At 38.8% G+C, this 27,734-nt stretch overlaps 1 protein-coding gene and 1 non-coding gene across 5 annotated transcripts in view; one reads left to right on the forward strand and one right to left on the reverse strand.

Moving 5' to 3' along the window:
• The window catches only part of Oatp26f (Organic anion transporting polypeptide 26F), a 50,222-nt gene that overhangs the window by 8,169 nt on the left and 14,319 nt on the right, over positions 1 to 27,734 (reverse strand). For 3 of the 4 annotated variants that reach the window (XM_072001689.1, XM_072001688.1, XM_072001690.1), the window contains 5 exons: positions 11,666 to 11,882; positions 7,139 to 7,307; positions 6,353 to 6,491; positions 5,061 to 5,235; positions 4,636 to 4,738 (listed from right to left, as the gene is read on the reverse strand). In XM_072001689.1, the coding sequence (XP_071857790.1) occupies positions 4,636 to 4,738; positions 5,061 to 5,235; positions 6,353 to 6,491; positions 7,139 to 7,307; positions 11,666 to 11,882 (803 nt within the window). Of the gene's footprint in view, positions 1 to 4,635; positions 4,739 to 5,060; positions 5,236 to 6,352; positions 6,492 to 7,138; positions 7,308 to 11,665; positions 11,883 to 13,244; positions 16,716 to 27,734 lie in introns of those variants that run through there. The other variant, XM_072001691.1, reaches the window with a different exon arrangement.
• Trnac-gca (transfer RNA cysteine (anticodon GCA)) lies at positions 11,134 to 11,205 on the forward strand. Its single transcript has one exon. It is a non-coding gene; the product is annotated as a tRNA-Cys (tRNA).

Here is a 27,734-nt window from a genome sequence, read left to right on the forward strand (position 1 = left end):
AGAGGCTTTACGTAACTTTTTTCCCGTCGGAGTTACGTTTGCTACGTCCGATGGGCTGGGCTCATTTTTTCCTGGCGAAACCCAACTGGGAAGAGGTGATTGATTGCTCGGAAACGGCTGACTAACTGCGCGATCATCCCTTAGCAGGCTTAACTGCTCTATACCGACTGAAGAAATCGCCGTTTAGCCTTCTTTTTCCCCCGTTTTCTTTCTATCTGTCAGTCGTAACTGATCTTTAAATGACACTCGACTGCTATGACTTCCTGATGTTGAATCTGTTCGTTGGTAGAAACACAGAGAAATGGAGAAGAAATTTTGATAAGCTTCTTAATTTTTAACGGGATGGAAATTTTAGATTTCCAGAAAGATTAACGTTCGAAGAAATTCAGATTTCAACGTAGAAGAATTTTAGAAGAAGATGGGAATCTCTGCCAGACAAGTAATTTCAACTAATTTCGGATATTTATATAATTCCCTCCGATTGTTTTTCATTTTATGAAAATCTATTTACGAAAATTTTACTTTTTTAAGCCCTCTGGAATTTTAATCGTAAGTTAAAGTTAAGGAAGAGTCGATTAACGAAAGATAAGAAAAGCCCTGGTTCGATCCAGTGTCAAAGACCTTTCAAATTCCCATCTTGAAACCATTAAATACATTATGAAACATTCTCGAACATTTCCGCGAAATCGAACGCGCAGTCTCGCGAAAAAGAATCCATCTGCTGAACCTTAAACGCTTGGAGAACATTAAAATTGGTGGAAAGAGAGGAACGTCGCACGACTTGCAAGGAAGAATTACGATGGACGGACAATGGCTGGAAAGTTGTCCGCGTTCATTATGCGTTTTACGCCGGCTAAAGGGGTTCATAGTCGTCGAATGCCGATGGGGAATGACGCGTAATGGGCTCACCATCGGAATTTGTCGCCTCTCGTGTCGCTACGCGTTAAACGCGTTTCCCGCTTTTTTCCCACCGCTTTAAGAGTGGGGGTGCGTTTAGCTAGACCGTCACGGCAACTTTATTAAATTCCCGCCAGGATTTATCGGCTGTTTTCCCCGATCTGTCCAACATTTGGGGCCGAATGTGTGCATCGCTACATTACTCGTTGTTAGTTGACCATTTATACAAGGAAATTTACGATTACGACGTAGGAATGTTGGAGATACCCTATTTGAAATACGATAAAGTGAGATACAGTGCAAGTTATATTTAACGTATAAAATAATATTAATAGCTTAACCGAACATCGCTGTGTTATTCGAATCTCATTTTTCTATCGCTAGAAAATTTCTCAAATTCTACGAATATAAATTGCTGAAACGAAATCGGGGCATGAAGAACGATATGAACCGGGGCAGGGTTAAAGCTATAAATTTCTGGAACACAGTAAATAGAGCTTAAAGATACAATAACCATGGAAAGATAAAAAGGGAAACCACTTTCCGAAAGAAAGCTCGCAAAAACATGTTACTATACACCAGCGTCGCAAACCCGCAGAAACGTACGCTTCCAATCTGACACTCGACAACTGGTAGTACGCAAATACGAGTGAATCACGTTTCTCTGAAGCACATTGCAGATGCATCTTACACCGTGTTGTAAGAAATTCGAACTTTATATTCCTACATCTTACGTACGTAAATCCACGTCGCAGAATTTCGAAATTAATCGCGAAATCTTGGAGACGAGACACGAGGTTGGGGATGGGAGAGGCAGTGAAAAATGGTCGGACATGAAGATTTCGTGGTAAACCAGTGAGGAACAGGATCGTGGAAATAGAATTTTCATGGCTGGGATCTTGTTTTAAACGGTGAACGAATAACGCCCGAAGAGGAATCGAGTTAATGGACAGGGATGATGTTGCTGGTATACACGGGCTATCGGATTTTTATCATCTATTTTTGCTGTTTCACGGCCTTGAAAAGAAACTTCGCAGGAGGAACAGCAGCTTGTCGTTACGACGGCCAAACCTTCTCAAACGTGTTTGCATCGCTTAATTATATCTTCTTGTCCCTGAAACGATAACGAGGGTACCGATGTAGATGTTCTTTTTTTTTTGTCTCGTACCACGGGATTAATTAATTAATCTTTGCTTTCGTTGATTTATTAGTTTTCACGAGGCAGACGAATTCCCTTCGGTGAAGTTTGGAAGACGGGGAAATTTTCGATTTCATGGAAATTAGTTTAATTTATCAATGAGCAGTAAGAGGATTCTATAGATTTTGCAAAATATAGAGGACACGGTGATTTATGTTAGAGTTTGGAAAATAAAAAAGCTACATAACCATGAAAAAGTATCGAAGTGAATTTTCTTCTTGGAATTTTAACTTTTTCCTTCGTCGAAGGAAAGCTTTTTGAAAACAACGTACATGACACAGAACTTCCATAATGCCGCAACAAAAATCGATAATACACAATCTTCGGTTCAGTTACACTGTACGACAGCAGAGTTTTCAATTCTACGAAGCAAGAACTGCGCAGAGTGGTACGGAAATTTTGAAGGAAATACAATCTTTGTTTTCAATCTGCTCTCTACCCCGTTGAAAATATCTCGGAGGACCATTAGAGCGTATAATGGGCCGCGATTAATAGCGCATGTAACCCCATGGACACGGTTGCACGCACGTACACGTACACGTACACAGCCCGTGGGGAAAATGTCAAGCGGTGAACCAACGTTTGAGGATGATGCCGATGTTACCCTTCAAAAGTGTCACTTCATCCCCCGACACTTGGAGCACAATCAAGTTCCATTTGTCTGCAACGCTTCCTTCCCCCGCGGAGCAACCCTCGTCTCTTTCGTTCAGTCACATCCCCTCCACGAGATGCACGTGAGAATCGAATTAATCGTTGCTCGCTGTCCTTCTTCCCGCCTTTTCTTTTTTCCCGCTTCCAATCCTTTCTGCTCGCAAACGGAGACGCGTATGACATCAAGAGCATCGAACAGTAAATCGAGTTGTCGGCCGTGTAAAAGATTCCCAACGTCCGAGGTTCTATCTTCGCGTATTTTACTTTTAAATGACGGGCTATCGATTCGGAGCTACGTATTTTCTGTTTGGTCGACGTCCAGGGTTCTGTGGCGGTTTCTTCTTTATTTGCATTTCTCGCGTTTCAACTTTGCCAAACTCTTCAAACGGTTTTTCTTTGTAGGACGTTTTCGCGTAAAGGTGTTAGCGATAATTAGAATGGGAATGTTTGTGTGCAATATAAAATATTGGAGATAAAGTAGGACGACGGTAGTTCGAAACTTGCATAGAAATTAAGATGGCAAAGAATTGAGATTTTAAGATCGAAGAATATTATATAAGATCGCTTACGGTAAATAATAAAAATTTCATGTGATAATACAGTAAATTACCAACTAATAATTATTCAATTATGGATATTTATTTATACAAAGTATCGATAAGTAAAGTAAGAAGATTGACATTCGAAACTTGCAGAGAGATCAAGATTACAGAATATAAACAGAATAGAGGAGATTTATTATAATAAACTGCGAACAATCGATTGAAAATAAGGAAAATTCGATTTCGAAAGAAGATCAAACTCGCAGAAACAAATCTTCCTTTCGTTCTTCCTGTGTTTCTACTTTTGTTTCATAGCGATAAAATGCCCGAACCGCTAAACTTTCCAGAGTAATCATTTTCTGGGGAACTTCCATTTTTCCCCGATTAATAAATCAGGCTCAGACTGCGTTTCCGTTAAAGCTCAAGGAGCCAAGAAATTATTATGATAACAGCCTACATCAGAAAAGACGAAAGAAAGGAAGGAGAAGGCGGGGACGAGGAACGTGCAAGAAGTGGTTACAAGGAGACTGAAATTAAAAGTCGAAAGGATCTCCCTTCACATTTCACGGTTAACTGCGCCTCTCGTAGCTTCGGACGATCCGAATGGACATCAGTAAATTTAGAATCCTTGCAAGTTTCTTCTGAAAGTTTATTTGAAAGCCACTCCTCGAAATGAATCGATGCTCTTCCCCCGGTAAACACGGGCAACGGACGCGAGAATTTTTTTGCCCAATTTCGAAAGAGCAATGGTCGAAGTTAAAAGAACGCATCTAATTAATAAACGGTCGTGTTTCATTTAGAAGTACGGAAATATTATTCAAGGTGCAACGAGATACAATTTAGAAAGAGAGAAGCGAATCGATAGGAGAAGAAAATTTCTAAAAGTAATTCATCGTTTTTGATTCTTTTATCAACGAATAGTTGGTAGTTTGCACGCTGTCTTTGATATTTGTCTGTGATAACGCGAGGAGATACTCGATCGAGAATTTAGGGCTAACGATAACTTTTAGTTAATATCGTGAGCTTAGCGTGTGAAGAATGATACTGAACGATGATATTTAAGTAACCTTAGGGGATTTTTTGTTTGCTGGCGTTAATTTTAAACTCTCTCCGATGCGAAAAATTGGAATCGTGTTTACAAATTGAAGTTTGTATAATGCCATACACGTACGTATCTGTATATATATATATATTTTTTAAGATTCAATTTATTTATACCTTCGTTATATTTTATCGAATGAATTGTTTTGAAAAGCGGGCATAATATTCATTATGGACATGCATAAAAGTCATGCATATGACGCTAGTATATGAGTGTAAGTTATAAAAATTTGTATTCAGACTCACTCTGACGGATCTACGGTGATAAAATCTGTATACAGCTTCAACAACTCGCCTCCGACAACGTACCCTAATGCAGGCCCTATTATGGCCATTGTGTAGAAAATTCCTGAACAGAACAAAGATACATTGTGAATGTAACGCGATGCAACCAAAAATTCAAGGGGGAAGATGTAATGCTTTTAGCATTTTTTATTTTCTTTCCCTCTTTTTTTTTATTATATCTTTTACTTTCGTAAAATGTAGATATCAAAAGTGATTTCAAAATTTCTACGGCGATGTACCAACGTACTGAATTTAATCCCATAATCGCCGCCAATAATTCAATATTTTTCAAACAATACTTAACTTAACTACGCTTTAGCTTCTTTTTAGTAACAGAAGCTTTAATAGTTTCGAAAGACGATAACAGACAGACGTGGTTTTCTTACCTACATACACAGAGGACATCTTTTTCGACACGTTCTCATCTAGGTACGTAACGCCGAGCGTATAGAAAGGAGCGGAACCCGCCCCGTGCAGAAGTTGGGCCATCAGAAAGATAGTTAAGTACAATCCGCTGTATGGTTCCTGGTCTATTTGGCCCACGGATCCATTACAGGATAGCTGAATGGCGAAGAAGCGAATTGAGAGTAATTTAATCAGCAAACGAGAATAGTCCAAAAATATGTCTGATCTTTTTCTCTATAATGCGAGGCTTTATTAGACTCGGAATGAAAAGAATGGAACGAATGAAACGTTTAAAATGTCAGTTGATTATACACCGTTTACGTCGCAATAGTGGATTTTTTATTATAGGATGGAAAAAGTAACGATTCTACCAAGTTCTCGATCGATTATGGAGATGATTTAGTTTATTGTATATGTAAGAAGCTTCTTTTTGTACAATGGTTAGTTTCATTATTAAGATTAATCTTTTTTCGAGGAATTTACGTTTGACGTAGTAATTTTCTTGTTTTGAAAGTTTAATGGATGTTCATTAACATATAACCGAGATGCATTGAAAAGTAAAGATAAAACGTGGTGTCGCAATTTTTTCTTTCTTTTTTCGGATTCTTTTATATTATTATTTTTTTCTACTTTCGAATTTTTCGTAAGAAATTAAATTTGATATTTAATGATAGGAAAATTAACATCTATTTTTGATATTTGACGATAAAAAAAATTGGATTATGTTATAAAGAGAGGAATTTTGCAATATAAAGGGTGACATCCATCAGTAAACCCTATTCCTTACTCCTAATTGAATCTTTACTCTTCGTTGATCAAAGGCACAAGCTCGTATCCTCTAGTAATTGATTCTCAAGTAGTAAACAGTATAAAATTATCACATTAAAATAGGAATGAGTTTCTTCTTAAAGAACCCCTTCTCATTTATATATTTTGTTCTTAGTCAATGTCTAATATTCCACCAATCTTTAAGATTCCAAGCTATTATTGTTTGCTTCCATTAGTGAACATGAATTTATCGATAATTACTAATGATCTATTCTGCCTTATTTTCTCTGTTGTAATAATTATTGCTTGTCACTCTCCTCGTGTTAAATTTTCAATTCTTCTTTTTCATAAAATCTTTGCCGCAGTAAATTCTAATGTTGAAAAAAAGCTGCATTTTCAAAAATTTATTCAAAGAGCTTTTCTCACGCTATAGTATGAAAATCAGTTGAGGAAACACTGATATTTGGGCTATTAAATTACTTAACAGCTGCGTAAAATTACTTACCGAACGGGACGATGTGTTCGTCACCCTCTGGCATATATTTTCCGATTGCTGGCCGCCTCTGTATGGTCCAGCAATATAGTGAGGGGACGCGAAAAGTAGACTTCCTAAGCCTAAGACTACAACACCTATGCCTATGTACCTGTCAGACAAAGATGAAACCGGCCATTTCATTTTATAGGAAATTTGAAATTTCAACGTGTTTTATTTTATTATTTAGAAAACTCAAGTATCTAAGGGCTAAATTAGATAAATCCTAAACGCTATAAACATTTATGTTGGAACATTAGCTTCGAGGCTACGCTGTTTAGCTGTTTGTTTTCAAGTGTTATCGATTATCGATTTAGAATTAAGCTCATAGCATACAGGGTGATGAGGGCACGAAAGTGTCGAAGGGAAGAAACGAAATGGAGATTAACACCGACATTGTCCGTCCGGCTGACGTTAGGATTAATATTTATGAGAACTATCGGGGTGAACCGATATCGGCATTAATATTAATAGACAAGACAATACCTTGTATGCGTGCATACGTACATATATACACATTATACACATATGTATAAGGTATATATCTGAACATATTTGTACGCATACGCGTATATCATTGATTTGCTGCAAGATTGATACAACTAGGGAAAGTAAATTGCCAATAAGAAATCAAGTTGGAGAAGAGGTCTGTTCGTGAGAAAAATTGAGAGAAGATTGATCAGTTTTGTAGGTGCATTACACCCCTAACTTGTGGTATCGTCTAGTGAAATATGTATTTATGTATATATATATACACACCTCGGTTTCGATGCTTTTGAACGACCACCTAGATAGCTCACTGGAACGAGTGTAAGGAAACTAGCTATGTCGTATCCGCCTGCTATCAAGCCCGTCTGCGATGACCTCAGACCAAATCTCCTTTCTATCGTGGTTATGACCACGTTCACAAAACCATTGACCACCATACCTAAAAGAAAAGCGAAAGATTTTAATAAAATGAAATTGCAAAATAAACGAAATCACACACGTTGGTAGTGACGTGATTTCAAACAATTTTGATACTTAAAAACTTGAAGTGAAACAAATAAATGATAATTCAGCTTAGTAATAACAGTGTGGTTTCGAGTTTGTTCGAATTCAAGTCGCAAAATTGACTCATCTAAAAAAGTCAATATGTATTCTCATAGAAATTATATAATTTGGTGTATGGAGGTGGGAAATGTTCCCTTCAATGTTGTATGTATATCGCGCAATGGTTACGCAATAGAAGTTTCGAAGAATCTTATTAGAGCGATACGATTGAATCGATGAAGTGTTTGATCATCACCAATAGCCGATTGGTTGGATAGTTTCTCTAACGAACGCGTAGTCCGCTTATTTATGTATTATTACGTAATCTAGGAAAATTTATTTAAAAAATATGTAATAATTATCGAAGACGTTTCAACGTCTATAATTTTCATTTCGTTTACTGTATTTAATTTGACTCAATTTATAAAAGTTCCAAAATCCATTCCTCTCTGCACTGAAATTCAATTTCCTTTCCATCGAAATAACCAATCCCAAACTTGTAAGAGCTACATATATCGTGGGCTATTTTGCACCGTACTAGAAAGCATCGTACAACCGATAGTATCTGGAATTTTATCAATCCTGGCCGACTTAAAACGGCAGGAAAACGATCGATAGGAATACTCGAGTATCCTGATAATAGTCCTTCCGATCTCGTTGTCCCCATTCTCAAATTCGGAACAACATTGATCTTCGATACGCGTGTGTCGTTCGTATCCGATGCACCGAAGCAAATTTGTGTGCCGGGTGTAAATGAATCAGAAGGGCTAAACTAATTGAATTACGATCTCCCCTCTGCTCGATTCGGTGTCCGCTCACCCTCGAAGAAATCGCTCTCTCGAACGTAAATCTATTAAACACTTCTTTCTCACGAATATACACGATGCTGATCATCTCTGAATCGAACAGTGTTCGTTCGTTCGATGCAACAAACAGGCGTTGACAGGGCGTTGAATTACAAAACCGGTGGCCATGCTGTACAGTATCGTTTGACAAAAGCGTTCAACCATCTCTGACAATCGCAAAACTCAATTTTCTCTCTCTCTCTGCGAGATTCAAACGTGGAGAGAAGAGAGTAGCAAGTCCCTGCTCGAGATTTTTGCTACATAGATTCTCCTTTTGACGGTTGTGTTTTGGTAGAGAGTCGTAGTTATTTGCTTCTGGTTTTATATTCGATTTAACGAATGGAGCTTTTTTTATTGAGGGGGTTTAAACCGGGAGTCGTTTTTGTAAGGTGGAAAAATTTTGCGTTAGAATTTTATGTAGATACGAAATTTTACTAAATTTGCTGTATATGTAAATTCGCTTAAAAGGTTTACGTAATGATATGAAATTTATTAAATATTTTTGTTGGTAAGATAAAATTGTACTGTAATTTTCAATGAAATTTATATTTCATTTACTAGATTTTACGTTCTACAACGATTGATCGTATTTTATTCGATCGTTATTTTTTATCCATTATTCTCGCTGAGTGCTTTTACAATTTATGTCTTTTAACATTCTGTATATTTCAAACTAATTTACAAAGAAGGCTCTAAATCTTATTGTACAGGTCAAAAAATACACGAGTCCTTTTCGCTCCAAACTTCCAAACGTAGTTTAATAGCTGTGCTATAGTTTATCACGCTGGCGTTATTTTTCTATGGCGTCAATATCCTTATACTTGTGAACGGATAAATTATATATATGTGTATGTATTTATATATACGGGTTGAGAAAGAAACAGGGTCAATCGGTAGCTGGAGAAGCAAATCGTGCAAGGTACACGATTGGTGCTCTGGCTTTAATTAAAATTCTCTTATTAGCGGCGGACAATGGGGAAACAAAGGTGGTTCATTTCCGGGTGGACAGACGCCGGATATGTCGACACTCGAACGCAGGCCTCCTTGCTTCTGTTCGTGAACGTCTGTGAACGCGTTAATTCGATGGACATTGGTAGAATGGTATGGAAGGGACCAGTTGCGAGTATTACTTAATTATCGGATATTTGAATATCCAGGTTAAATTTAGATTTCATTGAGAACATTATACCGTGTATACAGTTGCCCGTGAAAATACTCGAACATTTTCAGACCTCTTTCACGTATACACAAAAGGTTTCTAGGAGTATTCGAGTACTTTCGTTACTCACCGTAGATAGATGCTACGAATCGAATCTATGGGGATATTTTTTTGACAAAAAGTAAACTCACATACTTTTAACAAAATCTGGATCGATTATCATCGGGACCAGCAGATGGCTGGATACTTATAAATGCCTTGGCGTACACGGTTATAACAGCGAACTCACCAGGATCCACGTAAGCGAAGTATGCACGAGTATCACGCTCGTACGCTTGTACTTAGTCACCGGCGAACTTATTCTCGACTTATATAGACGATTGCCGAGTCCATTGTCCAGCAATTTGTTCAATCCCACTGGAGAAGGCACGAACCTCCAGCAGGACGATTTCTTTTGTCGCTTGTCAAAGAAGGGGGACGTACAAACTTATTTAAACTAAGTACCCCGCACGACTACCGCGTTCTCCCTTTTCTTCATTTCCCCTCTCGCCAACGTCGACGACCTTCGTCCCGTCGTCGTAACTCGCCCTTTTCGCCTCGATCGTGTTCTCCTTTCGTCGACGTTGTCCCACCCTGCAACAGCCCGTCAACCTCCTGCCACCGGTCCGGAAAACTCGATTTCCGGTTATCGTCAGTCACCGTCGACCTCTCTCACCCTCTACCGACCCCCTCGTGCCACCGTGAAAGCTTCGAAATTGCATTCGAATGCACCGCTATTAGTAACACCAAACGGCGATATAGCAGTCAATCAGCTGCTACGTGTTTGTATTACTATATGCGTGTATGTTTGTGGGTGTTTATGTACACCCAGGTTCATAAGCGTCGAGACATTTAAGGAAAATCAGAACATCGAACGATTATTGTTAGGAGATCATTAACGCTTTAAAACTTTATTGTTAAATATATCATATATGTTATGTGTATTATTTAAAGCTTCGTTTGAACTTTAAATTATAGAGAGCGTATGTGTTAAATATTAGCCTCGTTAACTACATCGTCGCTCGTAAATATTTGGACACTTCCAAATCGTTGTAAATACGTGAAATACACTTCAAAAGCGAAATTCCAAGCTTTTTAATACGCTTCCACAACGTATCTAATCTTGCCTAATCTTGATATACGTGATAAACGTGTCTAATCTTGATATAGTAAAAATGCTTAACTTTTCCACTAGATCGCAAGTGTCCAAATATTTATGAACGAGACTGTACATTGAATTATATCGAAAAATCAGCATGGATTTGTTCACTGTGGTTTGGAGAATATTGTTACCGAGTTGGTTGATGGTATATTGGTAAATGTCGCGTTTATGATGGACAGGGTTTTCAAATTCGATCGGCAGTCCAGTCGTTTTCGATACGTCGTTCGTGGACACGGAGTTTATCGCTGGTAGGGGTGTTTGACGCGTTTGTGGCGACTGATTACAAAGCACGTCTGTTGCATTACGTTTAACAACTACATCGAGTAACCCTTTGCGATTCAAGCAAATCATTTTGTTGAACCTGTGTGTTTCTGTTGTTGTCATTGCACAGCCTTGATTTTGTTTTACTAATCTATTACATCTTTATCGAAAAAGAAGTAGCGTTGTTAAAATTGAATGGCAATCGATAAAGTGATAATCCATTGATCAATTCCGATTATTCGCAACTTTCTAACAAGGGGGTATAGCTCAGTGGTAGAGCATTCGACTGCAGATCGAGAGGTCCCCGGTTCAAACCCGGGTGCCCCCTGGACCTCGCTATTATTTTATGTTTTTAATCATTTTAAACGCGCAAAATAAAAACAAAGATTAAGAGGCTTTCACAATGTTCAAGAACGTTCAAATTCAACCGTCGACAACTACGAACATACGGAAAAGTTGCAATATATTATAATAAGGAAAAAAGTTTTTTATTTATTTAATTCTTTTTTAATATCACCCCGTCCCTCCCCCCCAAAAACAACACTGATTTATTCTATTGATTCTAAGCAGTACTTAAAAATCAATTCTAATATCGGCAACAGTTATCTATTCTGTGCTATATATTACATTTATTCGTCGCTCTTATTAAATATAAATACACCTTGCAAGATTACGGTGTCTTTTTAAACTTGTTATTCTGTGGACTTTCTTTTACTCGGCACCAAAATTGGCGAATACGTGGGTTTATTCTCCTGTTGCTCGAAGGGAATCAAATTTGAATCGCTTACCTTGCATTGCACCTGTCCAACACAACCAGAAAAGCGCCCATTTCGCGGTTCGAAATTGCTGCAGATACATGGGCCTGAACCAGAACCAACCACACTTCGGTTCATCCGTCCTCTCCGACTCCTTGGCTGTTTCCGGCTTTATTTCCGGTTTCGGCGGCCCGTCCCTGAACTGTTCCGAAAAACTGGACAGGGTCTCGTGCATGTCCGGCACCCCAGACTGTAAATCACGTTATCACCGTTGACACGGTCAGAATCGAATCACTTGATGATTAATGACATGAGTGTCGAATGTGTATTACTGGTTGAAAGCAACTTATAGTGGTATTTGTTGAATAGTAAGCTGATTATTGATAATTATTTCCTGTTTTAATAGTGTTGTATTTGATGATATACTGTGGACGTGAGGTACGCATTTATAGGGAAAAGAGCGCATTTTAGTACTTTAATTTCATTATTGCTGTTACGTCATTCTAAATGCAATCTTCCTTGCATAAAATATTTGATTTTAAAGGATAAACTATAAATACATTTGTATGATTTTATATAGATAGATTTTAGGAAGGAATAAGATTCCTTGCATCTCGTACATAGAAGAAATGAATTTAATTTGTACAGCTTATATTTTTTATTATAATTGAAATTGTAAGTTATACTGTAATTGAATATTTAATTGATTTAAGAATATCAATTTTACAAGGAAAAGAATTAATAACTGCAAGCTTTCGCGATTTATGTTTTTTATCGATGCGATATCGTTGGACGCGCACGGAAAACGAAAACAGATTAAAATTTTGCGATTGCGTGTAAATAAAATCATAGCGGAAGAAGTTAAAATTGTAAATATGTAGACGTGGAATTATTAGTTATCGGAAATTGCGCGATGTGTGCCGAATAAATACATCATCTATATCTATACAATATTCCCCACATCAACTTTAATTATTGGCTTTCGCCTGTACGCGTAACATCGAGATGAGTAACTCATACTACGATCAAGGGGTTTAATTTATGTTTTATCGGTATCCTAACATTTTACATTATCACGCTTCACACGGTTCTCATTATCCGTTTGACTGACGGTAATTAACACTCCTCTATACGATTTGGTAGCTAACATGAAATTGGAAAACCGGTTGCGTATCACGTGTCATGATTAATTAAGGTAAAGTTTTCCTCGAACTTTCTAAATAAAAATGAATATTAAAAAAGAAAAAGTACGAACTTTTAAAAATATACTTGTAACATTTTACGATAAAACTATGATTCATGAACCATTATCTCGCAGAACGAAATAACTGAAGATAAAAATACACAAGATGTTCGTCATCTGACACAATTACAACAATAAATCAACCAGATGTATCGAACAATTCCCTCCGCGATCTATTCGAACCTGTTCAATATTTGATCCCTTTAAAAATACGCACACTTGGGAGGAAGCTTTATAATTAATTCTAGAACCTCGACGTTACAGGCAACAGTTCCTACCATAGAACTTGGGAGCGATCGATCGACCAGCATCGATGTCACGCTCGCCTCCTAAAATAAACGCAGAATCCAATATTTCCAGAGCACTTACGCTGAATGCAAATTTATCCCTCATGATTCTTGCCTCTTCTTTCACGTTTCACACCAGAAACGTTGAAACGGAAACACACTGTGTCTTATACACTTGTCAAATTTCGTTTACGCGGTACTGATCGATCCTAGCATCCTTCGTTTCCGGTTTCTCCCTCTAACTATCGGTTCTCCGCGTTCTACGCTGTATTTTCTCAAAAAAACGTGGTCGATCGCTTCGAAATTCCGCTATATGATATTTCCATCGTGATTGCGGATTCGTCGAGCGTGTCACGTTCCGCGAAACCGTTTCTCATCGCGGGCAAAAGTGGCGTCGAGAACGGAACTTCCGGCACCCAGTCACGCTTCGTCGTTCGCCACCAGCTCCTCGACTTCTTGCCTCGTGTCGTTTCTCAATCCAATTTCGACAGAAGCTCGCTGACTTTCTCAATCTTGGTAGGATAACGAATATTATTGTCGGGAAAGGGAAGCTCGATAATATCGAACGATAGAGCGCAGGAAGGAAGTGAAAAATTCTGTCAGTTTGATCGCGATCTCCTTGTACAATACGCTTAGATATGAGGTGATCTTGGATCGATTCGTAGTTTTGTTCCTTCGTCGATTAAACATTCACTTCGTCGAGGTCGTTGACCGAGGAATATCTAAAAGATGTTCAATCTTGAGCTGCTTCCCTTCTTCTTTCTTATATCTTCTTTTTGTTTTTCATTTCGCTTCTTCACTTCGTTAGTCCGCTCTTCGACTGATGTTCCGCTTCGAGGAACAGCTGCGATTCGCGGAGATCTTGCAGCGATTTAGTAACGCGTTTTAAGTTCAGTCAGTTGATTACTGACTCGATTTGCGCGTCTTCGTTTGGAATTTTTTATTCGAAGATTTGAAATGCGACGAAGGTTTACGTACGTACACTGTTTTGATATTCTTCTCGAACGATGAGCGAAAACGCTGTTTTATTTTATTTCGTTAATTTACTAATTTTATGAATTACTTTATAATTTCTCGGAAAATTTTGAGAACGATAGAAACCTATCTAGATACGTACATATGTGTATCAACCTGTTTCCTTCTTCTTGAACTGTTTAAACGTGTTCATTTAAAAGTCTCGACAAGAGAAATTTGCTACGGAGCATCTAGAGAGTAATACAAGTTTTGACACACCGTTTCAATGTGTTTTCTTTTAATCGAGCTACGAAGAATCGTTCCTGTAGCACGTTACCGGCACTATCGTTTGTCAAACGTCCGGATTGCAGTTTCCATCCGGTTCGTATATACCTACGTCCCTCTTACACGCGTCCTCCAGTTCCGGCGTTTCTCGTTTCACCTACAACGATCGTCAAACGCGCGATGTCGCGAGAGATTCTATCCGGCCCGTTCACGCGCATCGTTATAAATCCTTCGAGAGGAGCGGGATATCGTTTTCCGAACGAATGGCCCGCTGTGTTTCACCTCGTCCTCGATGAAATATTCATCGTCTACGCGGGATTTATAATTTCGACGGGGAATTTATAATTCTCCTTTCGTTCGATCGAACAGCTGCCTTCTCTCGTCGATCACTCGCGATCGTTGGAACCTCGATCGTATTGATGGTATTTTATCGATCCCTCTAGTATTCTATTTAATCTCTGATTTATCGTACCGATAATGTTTTACCGATTTTTGTGTTGTATCGTGCTTGACTGACCCTTGATCTATTTTATTTGCCCTTATGGTATTGTATTTAATCCTCGATTTATTTTATCGATCTCTATAGATGTTTGACGTATTAGTAAATCTTTAATCCGCTGTATCGATAGTTATAATATTTTGTTTGATGCTTGCATCTGATGGAACAACTACGCCCCTTTTTGATGATCATCGATGATAATTCGATTTTCTATTTAATTCCTAGTTTATTACGTTGATCCTTACAGTACTATACTTGATAGTGTAATTACGCGCGTTGCATTTTATGGTCGAAGTTGTCCTTTCCGGAAGCTACGTGGGATTTTGCGAAGGTTTCTCTTGGACACTCGGACTTTGTCGTTGTTTCTTTCTTTGTTAATGAGAAAGTACGAGTTTGTTGAGTCGGTGGAGGTAAATAGAGGGACAAGTTTGTGAGATGCAGCGTGAAAAACGAAATAAATCGTGGTTTTTGTTTATGTAGGGTGTTAGTAGCGAATTGTTGAGACGTAAAAGTTTCTTGGATTTACAGGACGAAGTTTAAAACACTGGTGGCAGTAAATCGTGATTTTAAAGTATACAGAGTTATTCAAAATTTATAAGAGTTTTATAAAGATAAGTTGCGGTATGTTTCTTAGATTTCAGTTGGAAAGAAGCTTTATATTCGTGGAATCTCACAAAATCGCTATTTTATTTTGTACCGTGTCTTCTGATTACTAATCGATCTCAGTATTAAAATTTTCCGCTTAAAGTCTCGATATTTAAGTGTCTTCGAGATCCACAAGAGTCAGAAATTACAAAAGTATGTAAAGTTTTCAAACGCGAAAGCGTTGCTCAACGTTCAAACTCTTCAAATGCAAATTTCAATTCACAGAATCTCAGGACGTTCACGATCTCTGATCTCTATCAGTTCTATCGATAAAAATGTCGAACTTGGACAACCAAAGTCCAGAATATCGACGATCCACGAGCTTCGTTGATGTCACTGGTTCCATCAAAACCACGTCTTTTTCGATGTCTGCCAATAACGTCGATAAAAATATAAATAAGTGATCCAAGAATGTCCACGATTGCGCTCAATTTGCGTTGGGAAGTATTCGAAAGACGAGTCTGTAAAATTCACAAATACTCAGGATTTCAACTATCTTCGTCAATTTTAATAATAATGATACGAATTTACGAGATCCAAGGATATTTACGATCCATCAGATTCTTCTAATCTGAAATCCATAAAGTTCGAGAACGTCTCCACTATCCACGATCCCCGTCTTATAAAACTTTCAAACCTGAATTGATAAATTTCCAGGTTCCACGATCCGCGCGATCTTTGTCAATATCGTCGATAAAAATTTCACACTCGAACCCACAACATTCAAAAATATCCACTGCTCACGATGCTCGTCAGTTGCTGCATCCCATAGATCTTTCAGACTTGAATTCAAGAATACGATCCACGATCTCTATCGATCTTTGTCGATAAAACTATCGAACATAAGACCAAAAACATCCACAGCCTCCGTTAATATCATATCGGTAAAAGGAATTTAATTTTAACCAATTTCTCATAAATATAGAAATGGTAATTTCGACTCTATAAAGTCTGAGTACTCTCAAGATGCACTGTTCCCGTCAGTTCTCACGATCAACGACCCTCGAGGTCGATCGAGCACGACGCGGCCACGCAAATGAGACGATCCGGATGGCGATCCGAGCGCGTACTAGGCCGCGTGTCACACGCGACTGAGGATCGCGAGCTCGTGCTCTCAGAGTTTTCCCCGCGAGTTAAACCGCCGTATATGCTACTACCGCCGCTACTCTGCCACGACAGACATCCTCCATCCTTCTTCCTTCCACCGGTCTCTACCAGTCTCTTCTCCCTCTCGAGCTCTCTCCGCTTCTCTCCCACCTTTTCATCCCCTACCCTTCTAAACCCCAACCAACTCTTTCTCTCCATTTCTCTCTCTCTCTCTCTCTCTCCCTCTTCCTTTCTCTCTTTCTGCCTCTCCCTTCCTCCTCCCCTCATCTCTCTATTTGTCTCTGTTTCTCCTTGTTTCTCTCTGTTTCTCTTTCGTTTCTCTCTGCTCCCTATTCGTCTCTTATCCAACCCCTTCCAAAACCACCCCTCTTTCACTCCGTGGACGCGCGACACACTGTAAACCGCTCCTACTAGCTGTTGCTTCGCTCACGGGAACCAAAAAATCCGACAACCAAGTCGCATCTGATAAGGCTCATTAGTTTGCGTTAATTGCGCTGATTTTATGCACGATTAAAGGCTCGTTTGTATTATCTGCGGTTAGGTGTAAGATAATGTGCTGGTTCTGGTTTTAGATAAAGACGCTTAATACATATAATAAATAGAATTTGCGAATTTATATGTTTCTTTGGTATGGCTTTTTATAAATAGTGGTATGATTCTCTTTATTGCACTAATATCATAGACTATGTATAAAAGTATGGAATGAAAATGGAATAGTACAAAATACGATAACGTCATCATATTGATATTTTTATATATAGATAGTGTAGTATCTTGCAAGTTTTATACGTTTAAATAAGTATTAGTAGAATAATGGAACCTCTGAAATAAAAATTTCGAAAAAAGCATCAACTCGGACCAACACAAAACGCGTTTAAAACGGAAATTCATAGAGTACTTGTTTTTTAATAAAAATGCGCAGAAATCCTTCCGCGGTGAACAGCTAAGGACAAGAAAATTAAGGGAAATTTGCAAACGTGATGTCGATACGGTTCGATCGGTGTACCCTATTCGAATGTTATCGTTCGTCGATGGTAACGTGGATTCGTAACGTGGAACGACGCGCGGCCGAACGGCGATCTAAATCGAACAGGGGCAACGAGCCTCGTTAATGGAACGCTGGAAGACAAATGCGTTTCTCGATACAGAGCATTAAGAAACTCGTTGCAACGGCAAGCTGGAAAATAGCTCGAACTACCGGGCTATCGGTTTCGTTGGTGGCTCGCGGCAGGAGTTACAGTTTATCTCGTTGCACCGCAGTTCGCGATAGTTTGCTTTGCTGCGGTCAAAAGTTGAGCTTTCGCTTGGGACAAGGCAATTTACGTGACAACGATGCAAGTTCGATCCTCTACTATCCCGCTCAAAATTAACGACACACTGGAGAAAAATGTTCTTTGTCGTAATATTTATCCTATCGTAGGAAATATTTCCTTCTTTAGCGGCACTTTTCCGTGTCACCAAAAATGTGGTAGGATTGTATATAAATGTATATATATAGTATGGGAATAACAGGTCGGTTAGACTAGGAAAGGAAAGCAACGTGAAAAACGTAAGAGGACGGAGGGAATATTTTATAGGGACTTCCGCGAAGTTTCTCATATTTCAAGATGAGGTAGGTCAGGTATGGTATCAACCGTGGAGAACGTGTTTCGAATTTATGACGGTAATAACCTAAGTATGCAGACTCGAAAAGTTCCAAATAAATCATCCTGATAATATTGGTCGTTAGGGAAGGACCGTAAAGAGGACGCGGTTGACGTTGAAAGCACGCGGCGAGGAATCGATAGCGAATGCGAATTTAATAGATTATACGACAAATATGCTATTCGACGGACATTTATGTAAGTATGTGTGGACAACTTCGTGGTTTAAACTCTAACCTACCTGAAGCACCTATTCTCAGATTTCTGGCATTAAAAAATTCGGTGGCTGTTTTCGGTCGATGATATTTTGGAAGCTGACTGTTGCATTTTGCCATGTACGACTTGTATTTTTATTTGTGGCCTTTTCCACGATCGAATTAAGAAATTTGATCAGTGCTGATACTCTCTTTCCTATAGGAGTAACAACAAGATAAAAGAAGTTCTACAAGTAAATTTTATAAATTAGGATATTTCTATATTTTACATTTTTCATATGTTATGTAGAATATCGTAATTTCATGCTTTTAAGCTATGTGGAACGCTAAGCGTAAATAATTAGAGAAGAATTATGGATGAATCCTTTTTCCTTAAATTCATTATCAAGCGATGAACCGTATTTTTCCACGTTCTTGCAGTGCTCAAGTATCTCTGTCGCTGGCTAGGTAGGATAAATTTTATATATATTTGAACAAAATTCTCGACACTTGCTATCTTATATCAATAGTGACGGAAATGAATAAAATCTTCCATATTGCGACACACAATCTGAGCTACGCGTATTACAGAGTTTATGCTTAAATGACATGATCTTTTTATCGCGAATTTAACTTTTTAACCAATCGTAAATAATCTGTTTATTTCGATATACGGTTTCAAATTAAAAGCAATCATGAAAAACAAAAATGAATACTTTCTCAGACATCGTAATATCCGTAAGAGAAAGGAGTATATCACGAGAGATTCGTCGTTTAGAAAGAATCAACGTTCTCCGCTGTCTGAAATTCGCGAAGCGTTAAATTAAATTTCCCAGAGGCGTCAGCCTGGCATCGAGAAGGTCGATTGACACGAGACTATCGATATTTAAGCGATAACATCGCGTCCTCTATGAAATGATCGTTAACAGAGGCTCCCATTTTGCCTCCTCTTGTCATCCGACAATTCGTGAATTAAAACCTATACTCAAGTACCATATCCGCATCGATTTTATATTTTTCGTACCATGAATTAATTTTCAATACTTTTTGTCGAATTAAAAGCATTCCCCTTTTTTATTTTCGCTTAGAAAGTCTTATCGTTGGCGTTACTATCAGCGTTAATTTTTCAACAACAAAGTGAATTTAACTATCTTAACTTTTTCCTCCTTCGCTGTAATTAATTAAAAGGAAAAACATGATAAATCTATTTTTGTTTTCTGCTTTTGACGGCTAGAGTTCGCTTGGTTTTAATTAAAAGAACGCTGCGGTAAACTTTCACTCGTGGTTATCCTTTAAGTGTAAAAAAAAAAAAGCGGGAATGAAAAGAAAGAACTAATTAAGAAAAGAGAAAAAATAAAAGAACCAGGAAGAAGGAGAAAGATGACATTTCTGGAAGAACACTGGTAAATATCTTCGTGGCATAATTATGGATTTAGAGAGGTATTTATCGGTGAGAAGGCAGTGGTGCGTTCGAAATTCCTTCAAGTGCAACGCGCTTGTACCGCAATGATAACGGGCCTCGTGTAATTAAAGTCCTTCCTATCTTTAGGGGGCCACTTCCGTTGCTGGATACACCGACTCGTTTATGCCGCTACGTTTTCTCAAATATCCACTTCCCGAGTTGACGCCCACGATCTCTCTTCTCTTCTCTTCAATTCTCTCTTCTCTGTCTCTCCTTGATCGCGTTTCCAGATCTCGTCTGCTGATATCAGCCAACTTACGACTCCAGAGGTCAAGGTATATACATTTAAATTGCCCCGCTTCCTATATTATAGACGCTCCGCCTTGCTTTTATTAAAAAATTCCTTTTCACCGAAGCTATTACGAAACGAAATCGTGATCATGGCTTTATCTTTTTTATTTCGTAAATAAAGTATGCGTTCTGTTTTGATGAGACGAAGCGGTCAACAAATGGATAATGATATGGATATCGATCGATCGTTTGCGTTACTGCAGCAAGAATTGATAATAAAACGTATAAAATGCTACTAGCGGGTCTTTTCGTTTCAATTTCCTTCTTTTTTTCGGGACCACTATCGGAAGAGATATTTTTTCAGTCGAATTTTTCCATGGGACAATTACGATGAAATATTACCTGCGCCTGATAAATCGTATATAACTAACAAACGAGCATTTATTATAAAAAATTACCACTAAATATTCAAGTTTACTGACCTAATAAAAGACTTCCTTCTACTTATACAAGTAGATATAAATCATCGTAACCATCTTCTTGCCAATTGAATATTAGCGATATGAAATATACATGTTTAAACGGGTTTCAAATTGAACCTACACATATATAATCTGTGCAGTCGCGTCTCGCTACGATGCTAATGAAATTTCAAAACGTTTCATACGATAACGCATACGATACGGACATAAAAGTTTTCTATGGCACATTAGCGGTGACTAAGAATTTTGTGAGTCAGTGTTCGCTACGCTAAAGTAGAAAATTCCTCTTTCAAGCCCTATAACGCGGTACATCGGCCGGGTAAATCTTCAAACTCGTGCTGATCTCGCCGAAGGCGTCCAGTAAGCGTTCAAATCGAATGGCACGTTCATTAAAACGGACATTCAGGAACGATTTGTTTGACGAGCGTCGCGCTTTGGGGGCATAGACATTATCCGGGACAAGAAGAAAAAACGCAATATACTATCGACCTGTGTGTGCACGTCGACACAATGGCGGAGAGGGAAGGCCGTGCGTCAACGTTCGTTTGCTCAACGCAAACGTGTGGATCACGCGCTCGAAACGCGGTGAGAGGGATAAATACCCTTTCGGGCGGCGCGCACGTTCCGTCGGCCACGCGACCTCCACGACATAAATTTCGTGGATTTAATAAAGATCCATGGCTTCCGGTTTTAGGGTCGCCTGATCGCTATGCTTCCTCCGCGACCGTTGACCAACGCTCTCTTTTTATTGCACGAGTGTATTCTTCGTCATATTCGAGTTTCGTCAAGCAAATTTTGACACGTTATTACATTAGTAAAAAGATGAAACAAGTTGTAGGAATATCAACCATTTTTCATTTTTTAAAGCGACGTTGTAAATGTTATTTTGCTTTCATTGACTGTTAAGTCTTTGTTCTCGTTTGGAATTGAAACGGACGAAGAAATTTTTCTCGAATTATTATCTAAGCGTTGTTCCGTCTATTATCGTCCGTACCGTATAACGCGGAAATTTGTAATGGTTTGTCAATAAACATTATAATATTGACAATATTATATCGGCAATGCGCGTTGATCCTTTCAGTTGAGAAGCTTGAAATATCGACGATACGGATGGAGCGTCTGAGAGCTCTCTACAGGTTACAACGTAAAAGTAAATTTACTAAATATACGTAATTGTACATTTTTTGAAGATGGAGATATCCAAAATGAATGTAGAAAGTAACGCGTACAGAGAAATTGTATCGAATCTGTAGGGGAAGTATGGAGTGGAACGTGACGAGAGATTTGTTTACCGAATGCGGGTTATTTATTGCTTCGATGGGGTAATTGCTACTGGGTTTCCGGACGAGGCGATTGAACGATGGTTGGGAATCGATGATACGGATTTGGCTAGCTTATTCGAATACGTGGATTGTTCTTAATCTCTGATTGCCTATAAATATGCTGCATGTTTCGTATTAAAATTTTATAGCGTTTTTCGTGTAAGTATTTTATTACTCTTTCTAATAATCGAAATAAAATATTACAATATGGGTAAAATAATATTATAACACCGTAAGCTCGTTTTCTCTCTGGTTTTACGACATGTTAAATATAACAATGTTAAATATAATAGAAGAGACTCTGGATTTTCATGATACCGTGCAAAAAATACTGTGAAATAAATTAGTTTATTTATAACATATTTTATTTTTCCCAGTACCACGCCACGTTAACGAGGACATTAATCCTTAATTTTTAAAGACCATGTTTTGTATCTCTAACGTCCCGCTGTTTTCGCACGAACTTTAATATAAAACTGATAAATTAAGACGATGAAGGTAATATTACTAGGTCGTCCTAAAAGTTTCTTTCGTTTTATAAGGAAATAATAGACGCACAACATGTTTTGTTTTATTCATTTTGTTCATTTCATTACTAGAAAATGGATCATACATAATTCAATAAAATAATATAAAAGAAAAATTGTTGATCATCTATTATTTCCTTATGAAACGAAAGAAACTTTTGGCACGACCTAATATAAAATTCATGAAGTAATCGGATTCACGAATAATTTATGAGCACATATTAATCGAATTCTCTATGTGAGATTCTGCTTTGAAAGCGGTGATCAAGTTTCATCGACGCCTATGCAAGGGTGTCACGTTAAACAACGGCGCGTGTCACGTTGTTACATCCGTGGGTGGCCCATCCTATACGTTTAGAGGAAGTTTTCAATAATTTCTTATTGAATTTATTAACACTTACGAAACCGTTCCAGGGGCACGTACACGCTCCAACTGTCGGTTCTCTGGTGCGCGGGAAAGGAAAATATTGTTTCAACTAGTATTGCTTCTTCCAATTTCATTTGCTCAACAGATCCACGCGCCGCGTGTGACACGAGCCTGTCAATTGTTAATTCTTCCGCCGTCAATTCGAACGAAAGTCTACCGTGCCTTTGAGACGAAGGTATTTAATATTAATGTAAAGATTAAAACGCAGCCTTCCATATTATTCGCGTAAGCGATTGAAAGTAAAAAACGATCATAAGTTTGGAAAAGTATGAAACCTCAAATTTAAAAATTTCTAATATACCACGCACAGATCATCGCGTTCACAACCGTGAACGATATCGATGAGAAACTTCAAGCAGGAAATTTGAAAACAGAACGAGCATATTTTCCTATTATCTTGTCGCGCTTGACAGCCCTTTTCTTCTTCGTTATTTTTTCCGCCTGAAACATAAGACAAGACCAAAGAAACAAACAAAAGGAAAGAGAAAAAGCTAATGCATAGTGGCGCACGAGATACACATTCGTATTTCTTAAAGCGGTGGCGACGAGCGTCGAGCGGAGAACAACTCTCGGAAAAACCAGTCGCGATATTCTTATACACACTTCGCGTGTAATGGAATACATTTTTGCACTTTTCTCGCTGCTCTCTTCGCCGACTCTTTTTCTCTCCTCTCGCCACAGCTCGTTCCGCAGGCTCTTTCCGTCGCACTCGACGCTCGCTCGGTTCGAAATGAAAACGAGCCTCAAAAGAGCTTTGTACGCGCTTCCGTCACGTTCGATATTCGTGCGTTCTTTTATGCCGTCACGTTTTTTTCCGTCCTGCGAGGATTTCACGTGACGCTTAGAAAGAAACAGAGAGCGGCTCGTTTTTCCAGGGCAACATCGACCAACTGACGTTTGTCGCCTAAATTCCTTTTTCTTCCACTTCCTTCTTCCTTCCTCTCTTTCTCTCTCTCTCTCTCTCTCTCTCTCTCTCTCTCTTTCTCTCTCTCTCTCTTTCTCTCTCTCTCTCCCCTGTCATTATTTTCGTTTTTCTCGTGTTTTGTCTTTTTGTCGGTTGGTTCTCGTTTTCGCGCCGCCCACGCTTTTTGATTTCTTTTGTTCGTTATTTGGTTGCGTATAACTTTGTCACGCAGAGAATCGACACTTCAGCGAGGTAAATGAAATCGTGATTGACGAGCTTTCTGGAAAAAGCGTGCACAAGACCAGATGGTAAATCGAATAAATTGCGTAGGAATTTTTCCCTTCTGGTTTTCCATATAATGAATACGCGTTCGCTTTGACTATTCGACAGCGACAGACAAAGTATCGTTACTTCCATGGGACATCGAATGTGAAATTATTCAACAAGTTTCTCTTTTAACAGCCCTTGTTCCATAAAAGGAAGAGATTCGGCAATCATTGTCGAGAAAAAGCTCTATACATCTATACTGGCACTCGAGTACTTGAACGCTTCCTGTAGAAAAATTGTACGTGCATATTGTTATACGAGACATTTTGAAATTTCGTTAGCAACAACGAGACACCACCGTCATATTTATATCGTTAAAGTTTGAAACCAATGTGAAAATGTGTTACGTATATGTATAGTGAAAAGTTTTGTACGCGCCGAATTACTCACTTACGCGAGCTACTGTAGACAAATACCAAATTACACACCGTATCAACATGGACTCTCTAGTCATCTCGTCTTTCAGCCGCAGTCAACTTCTGTCGCGTCTACGTCGCGCGAAACAAGCGAGACTGGTCTCGCGCATTCCTAACGACTTCATTCAGAAGTAACTCGATTTGTGGGCAGGCATAAAGTGAATACGTCAAACAGCTTGTTAATTCAGATTAAATGGCGCCCGTGCGGCAACCGGCGTTTCTCGCAAAACCCCCGCTGCCAATTATTTAGTCGGTCGTTTCGCTTGAATCGCTCGTTCGACCGACTGCTGTCCCCGTCTGTTTCCCATCCTCCGGCGTTTTCATCGTCGAACGCCGACTAACGAATACCGCAACGAGCATCTCTCCCTGCGGTCCCTGTCCCTCTCTGACCTTCTTTCCTCTCTATTTGACGTCGCTTCGTACGGTGCCAGTGCCTGGCTACTTGTCCGTTCCGGATCCTTTCAAAGGAAAAATCCAACGCGAAAAAAGAAAGAAGAAAGAGAAAGAATAGATGCCACCCGGATGGAACGCGGTCCGATTGATTGGAATTTTGCGGTCGATCGTGATTAATAAGCATCACCATAGAGCAGCATCGACTAACTTTCTTCCGGTTCTTTTTAGGCTCGTCTTTTTCTCGTGGTTTCTTGCCGATGTTGTTCGTGTACGTTGATTAGTTTTCATTTAACTTTTTCCTTTTCTTCTTCGTTATTTTTCTGTTGTTTTTGGGAGGATTTTGTATGGAAAGAGAGAGAGAGAAGAGTGGCTGGATTATTCGAGTGATACGCTCGACCTGGTATCGTTCGGTCTTCTTCTTCTTCGTTGTGACTCGTTTGTTTAATTTTGCGAATGAAGTAAATTTTCTAATTTAAAGTCGAAGTAAATTCTTTAATTTTCTAACCTCTTGCGAGTCTTGTTGGCTATTTCGCGTTTGATTACATTGAGAGAAACTTTTGTTTTCTGTTTTTCTGTGGAACAGCGAGGTGGCTTTATAGTTTTCGAACGAAACGCTTGATCTAGAATTCAAAGGGTTTTTGGTAGAAAAGGTAAAGAGGAACGCGACTATTCGATTGATATCGATGGGAAATGAACCAACCTCCCTTCGTTGAGACGTTTTTGACAGAGAATTTCTGTGATTTTGGGAATGGAAGCGAACGAAGGGTGCGTTGAAGAGCTCCGAATACGATTCGTTAACTCGGAGATTGCGTTTGTCAGTATGTGAACACGTAAACGGTGTGTTGGATCGTATTGATTTAATGAAAAATTTTAAATAATTATCGTTGAATGAAGAGTTATTCTCAGCTTTAAATGATTTTTACCGATATTGTAAATTAAAACATAACTGGATCTGTCTCTCCCTCTCCTTTCTAAACAGTTATATATAACATTAAATAGATATATGAAACATGAATATCATGACAGATTTGAATTCAGGTAAAGTCATTCAAACATTTCTTATGTAGGTACTCTATAAATGACTATAATTTAAAAACGATAAAACAAATAACACGATAATAGAAAAAAAGAAAGAAAGAGGACACGCGTTTCCACTTTCATCGTTAAAATAAATCCTATATTATTTAACGCGATTAGTTTTTTATTATTCAGTGCATGCCTGTAGACAACTAAATTGCGCATGAATTGCATGCAGTCTCCTTACAATTGACACGCGACTATTATTTGACCGACGAAACGTTCTTGCCACAGTCTCCTGTTGCCCTAAAAGCAATGCGGAGGAACGTCGATGGTAAGCTGCTACCGTCCATTCCACTCGCTTTCCTCCCGCAAAGTCTTTTCCTTTTACGGTTCAACGTGAAAACCGGTTAAAAATGCCTCCCCCAGGAATGTTAACGTTATATAGTAGCATGTAACTTAGGAGTTAGATATATAGTGTCCTGTTTTTCTCAGCAAAACCATTTTAATACGTTCTACGAGTAAAAATAAGACCAAGCACGTTAAAACTCTGGCTAAACATTTTGTAGTGTACCAACTTGTTACCACATCGGTGTACCAGTTCCAAGCAATTTAATCACGCCATTGATTAATTTCGATCTTCTAAATGAAAGAAAAATCATATCTCGTTATTATTTCCTTCAATAAAATGTTAACACATTCTCCGCCACTTGTAAACTTGTATTAAATCATCATCTAACGTTTTAATGTCAAATTACATTACACAATATAGGCAGAGTCGACTTAAAAGAAAAAATACATATCAAAAACCCCCAAGAATGCCCAAGAATGTCTGAGCTAGCCAAAACTTCAGAGGTAGAGGAAGGTCTACAGTGCGTTAAATTATGTTACAGTCTACTAAAGCAACAAGTTATTTCAACTATTCCTCCGTCACGAGCGACCAAAATCTCAGTGACAAAGACGTCAACGATAATCCTATTTCCACGATTACGATACATAGCTAGCGAGTCTCTTCCCACGTATTCCTGACCACGATCCATTAATTTCGACGATGCTCGTCGGCCCAACGAACCATCCTGTCTGCCAGTGTCCCCATCCTTCTTTTCTAACCATTATTTTTCTCTTCGACATCTTGGTGATGCTGTGCCACTACTCCTCGTAATTGCGGCACAATCGTAGCCCGCAGGCATTAAACGCGCGCAACTACCGAGCCAAGCCAAGCCAAGCCGACCAAAACCTGTCTCCCTCCACCACTCCGCTGATAGTACCGAAGGCAACGATAACAATGGCCGAGTGAACAGAGCTACGAGAACAAAGAAGTAAACTAGGGACGACGAGAGGAGCCGTGCGTGTAAAATATGTAGATCGCTCGAAATTTTTGTCCCATATTCCAACGTCAGCGTCGCAAATTCCGGAAAAATCGCGTCCAGGGGAATTGGGGCTTCCGTCATCGAGCTGACGTGCCTAGCCTCCGGTGAATGATCTCATCCTCCCCCTCCCCCCCCCCCCTCTGGATTGCCATTCATACGCGTTTCAGCCTGTAATTCGTCAAATCCTTTTTTCTTTTTTGTTCTCTCCCCTTCCTTCTTCGTCTTTTTTCTTTCTCCTTTTTTAATTTTTTCAAATGGATAAAGTGATTGGGAAAGATTGATGGGATTTATCGGAGTTAGTCGGTTAGGTTGAATGGCGGAATATGTTTTTATGAGATGTATTTTTGACGTTCGTTGCGCGATGTAT

The sequence above is a fragment of the Bombus fervidus genome, chromosome 4, assembly GCF_041682495.2.
Source record: "Bombus fervidus isolate BK054 chromosome 4, iyBomFerv1, whole genome shotgun sequence".
Taxonomy (NCBI): Eukaryota; Metazoa; Arthropoda; class Insecta; order Hymenoptera; family Apidae; genus Bombus; species Bombus fervidus.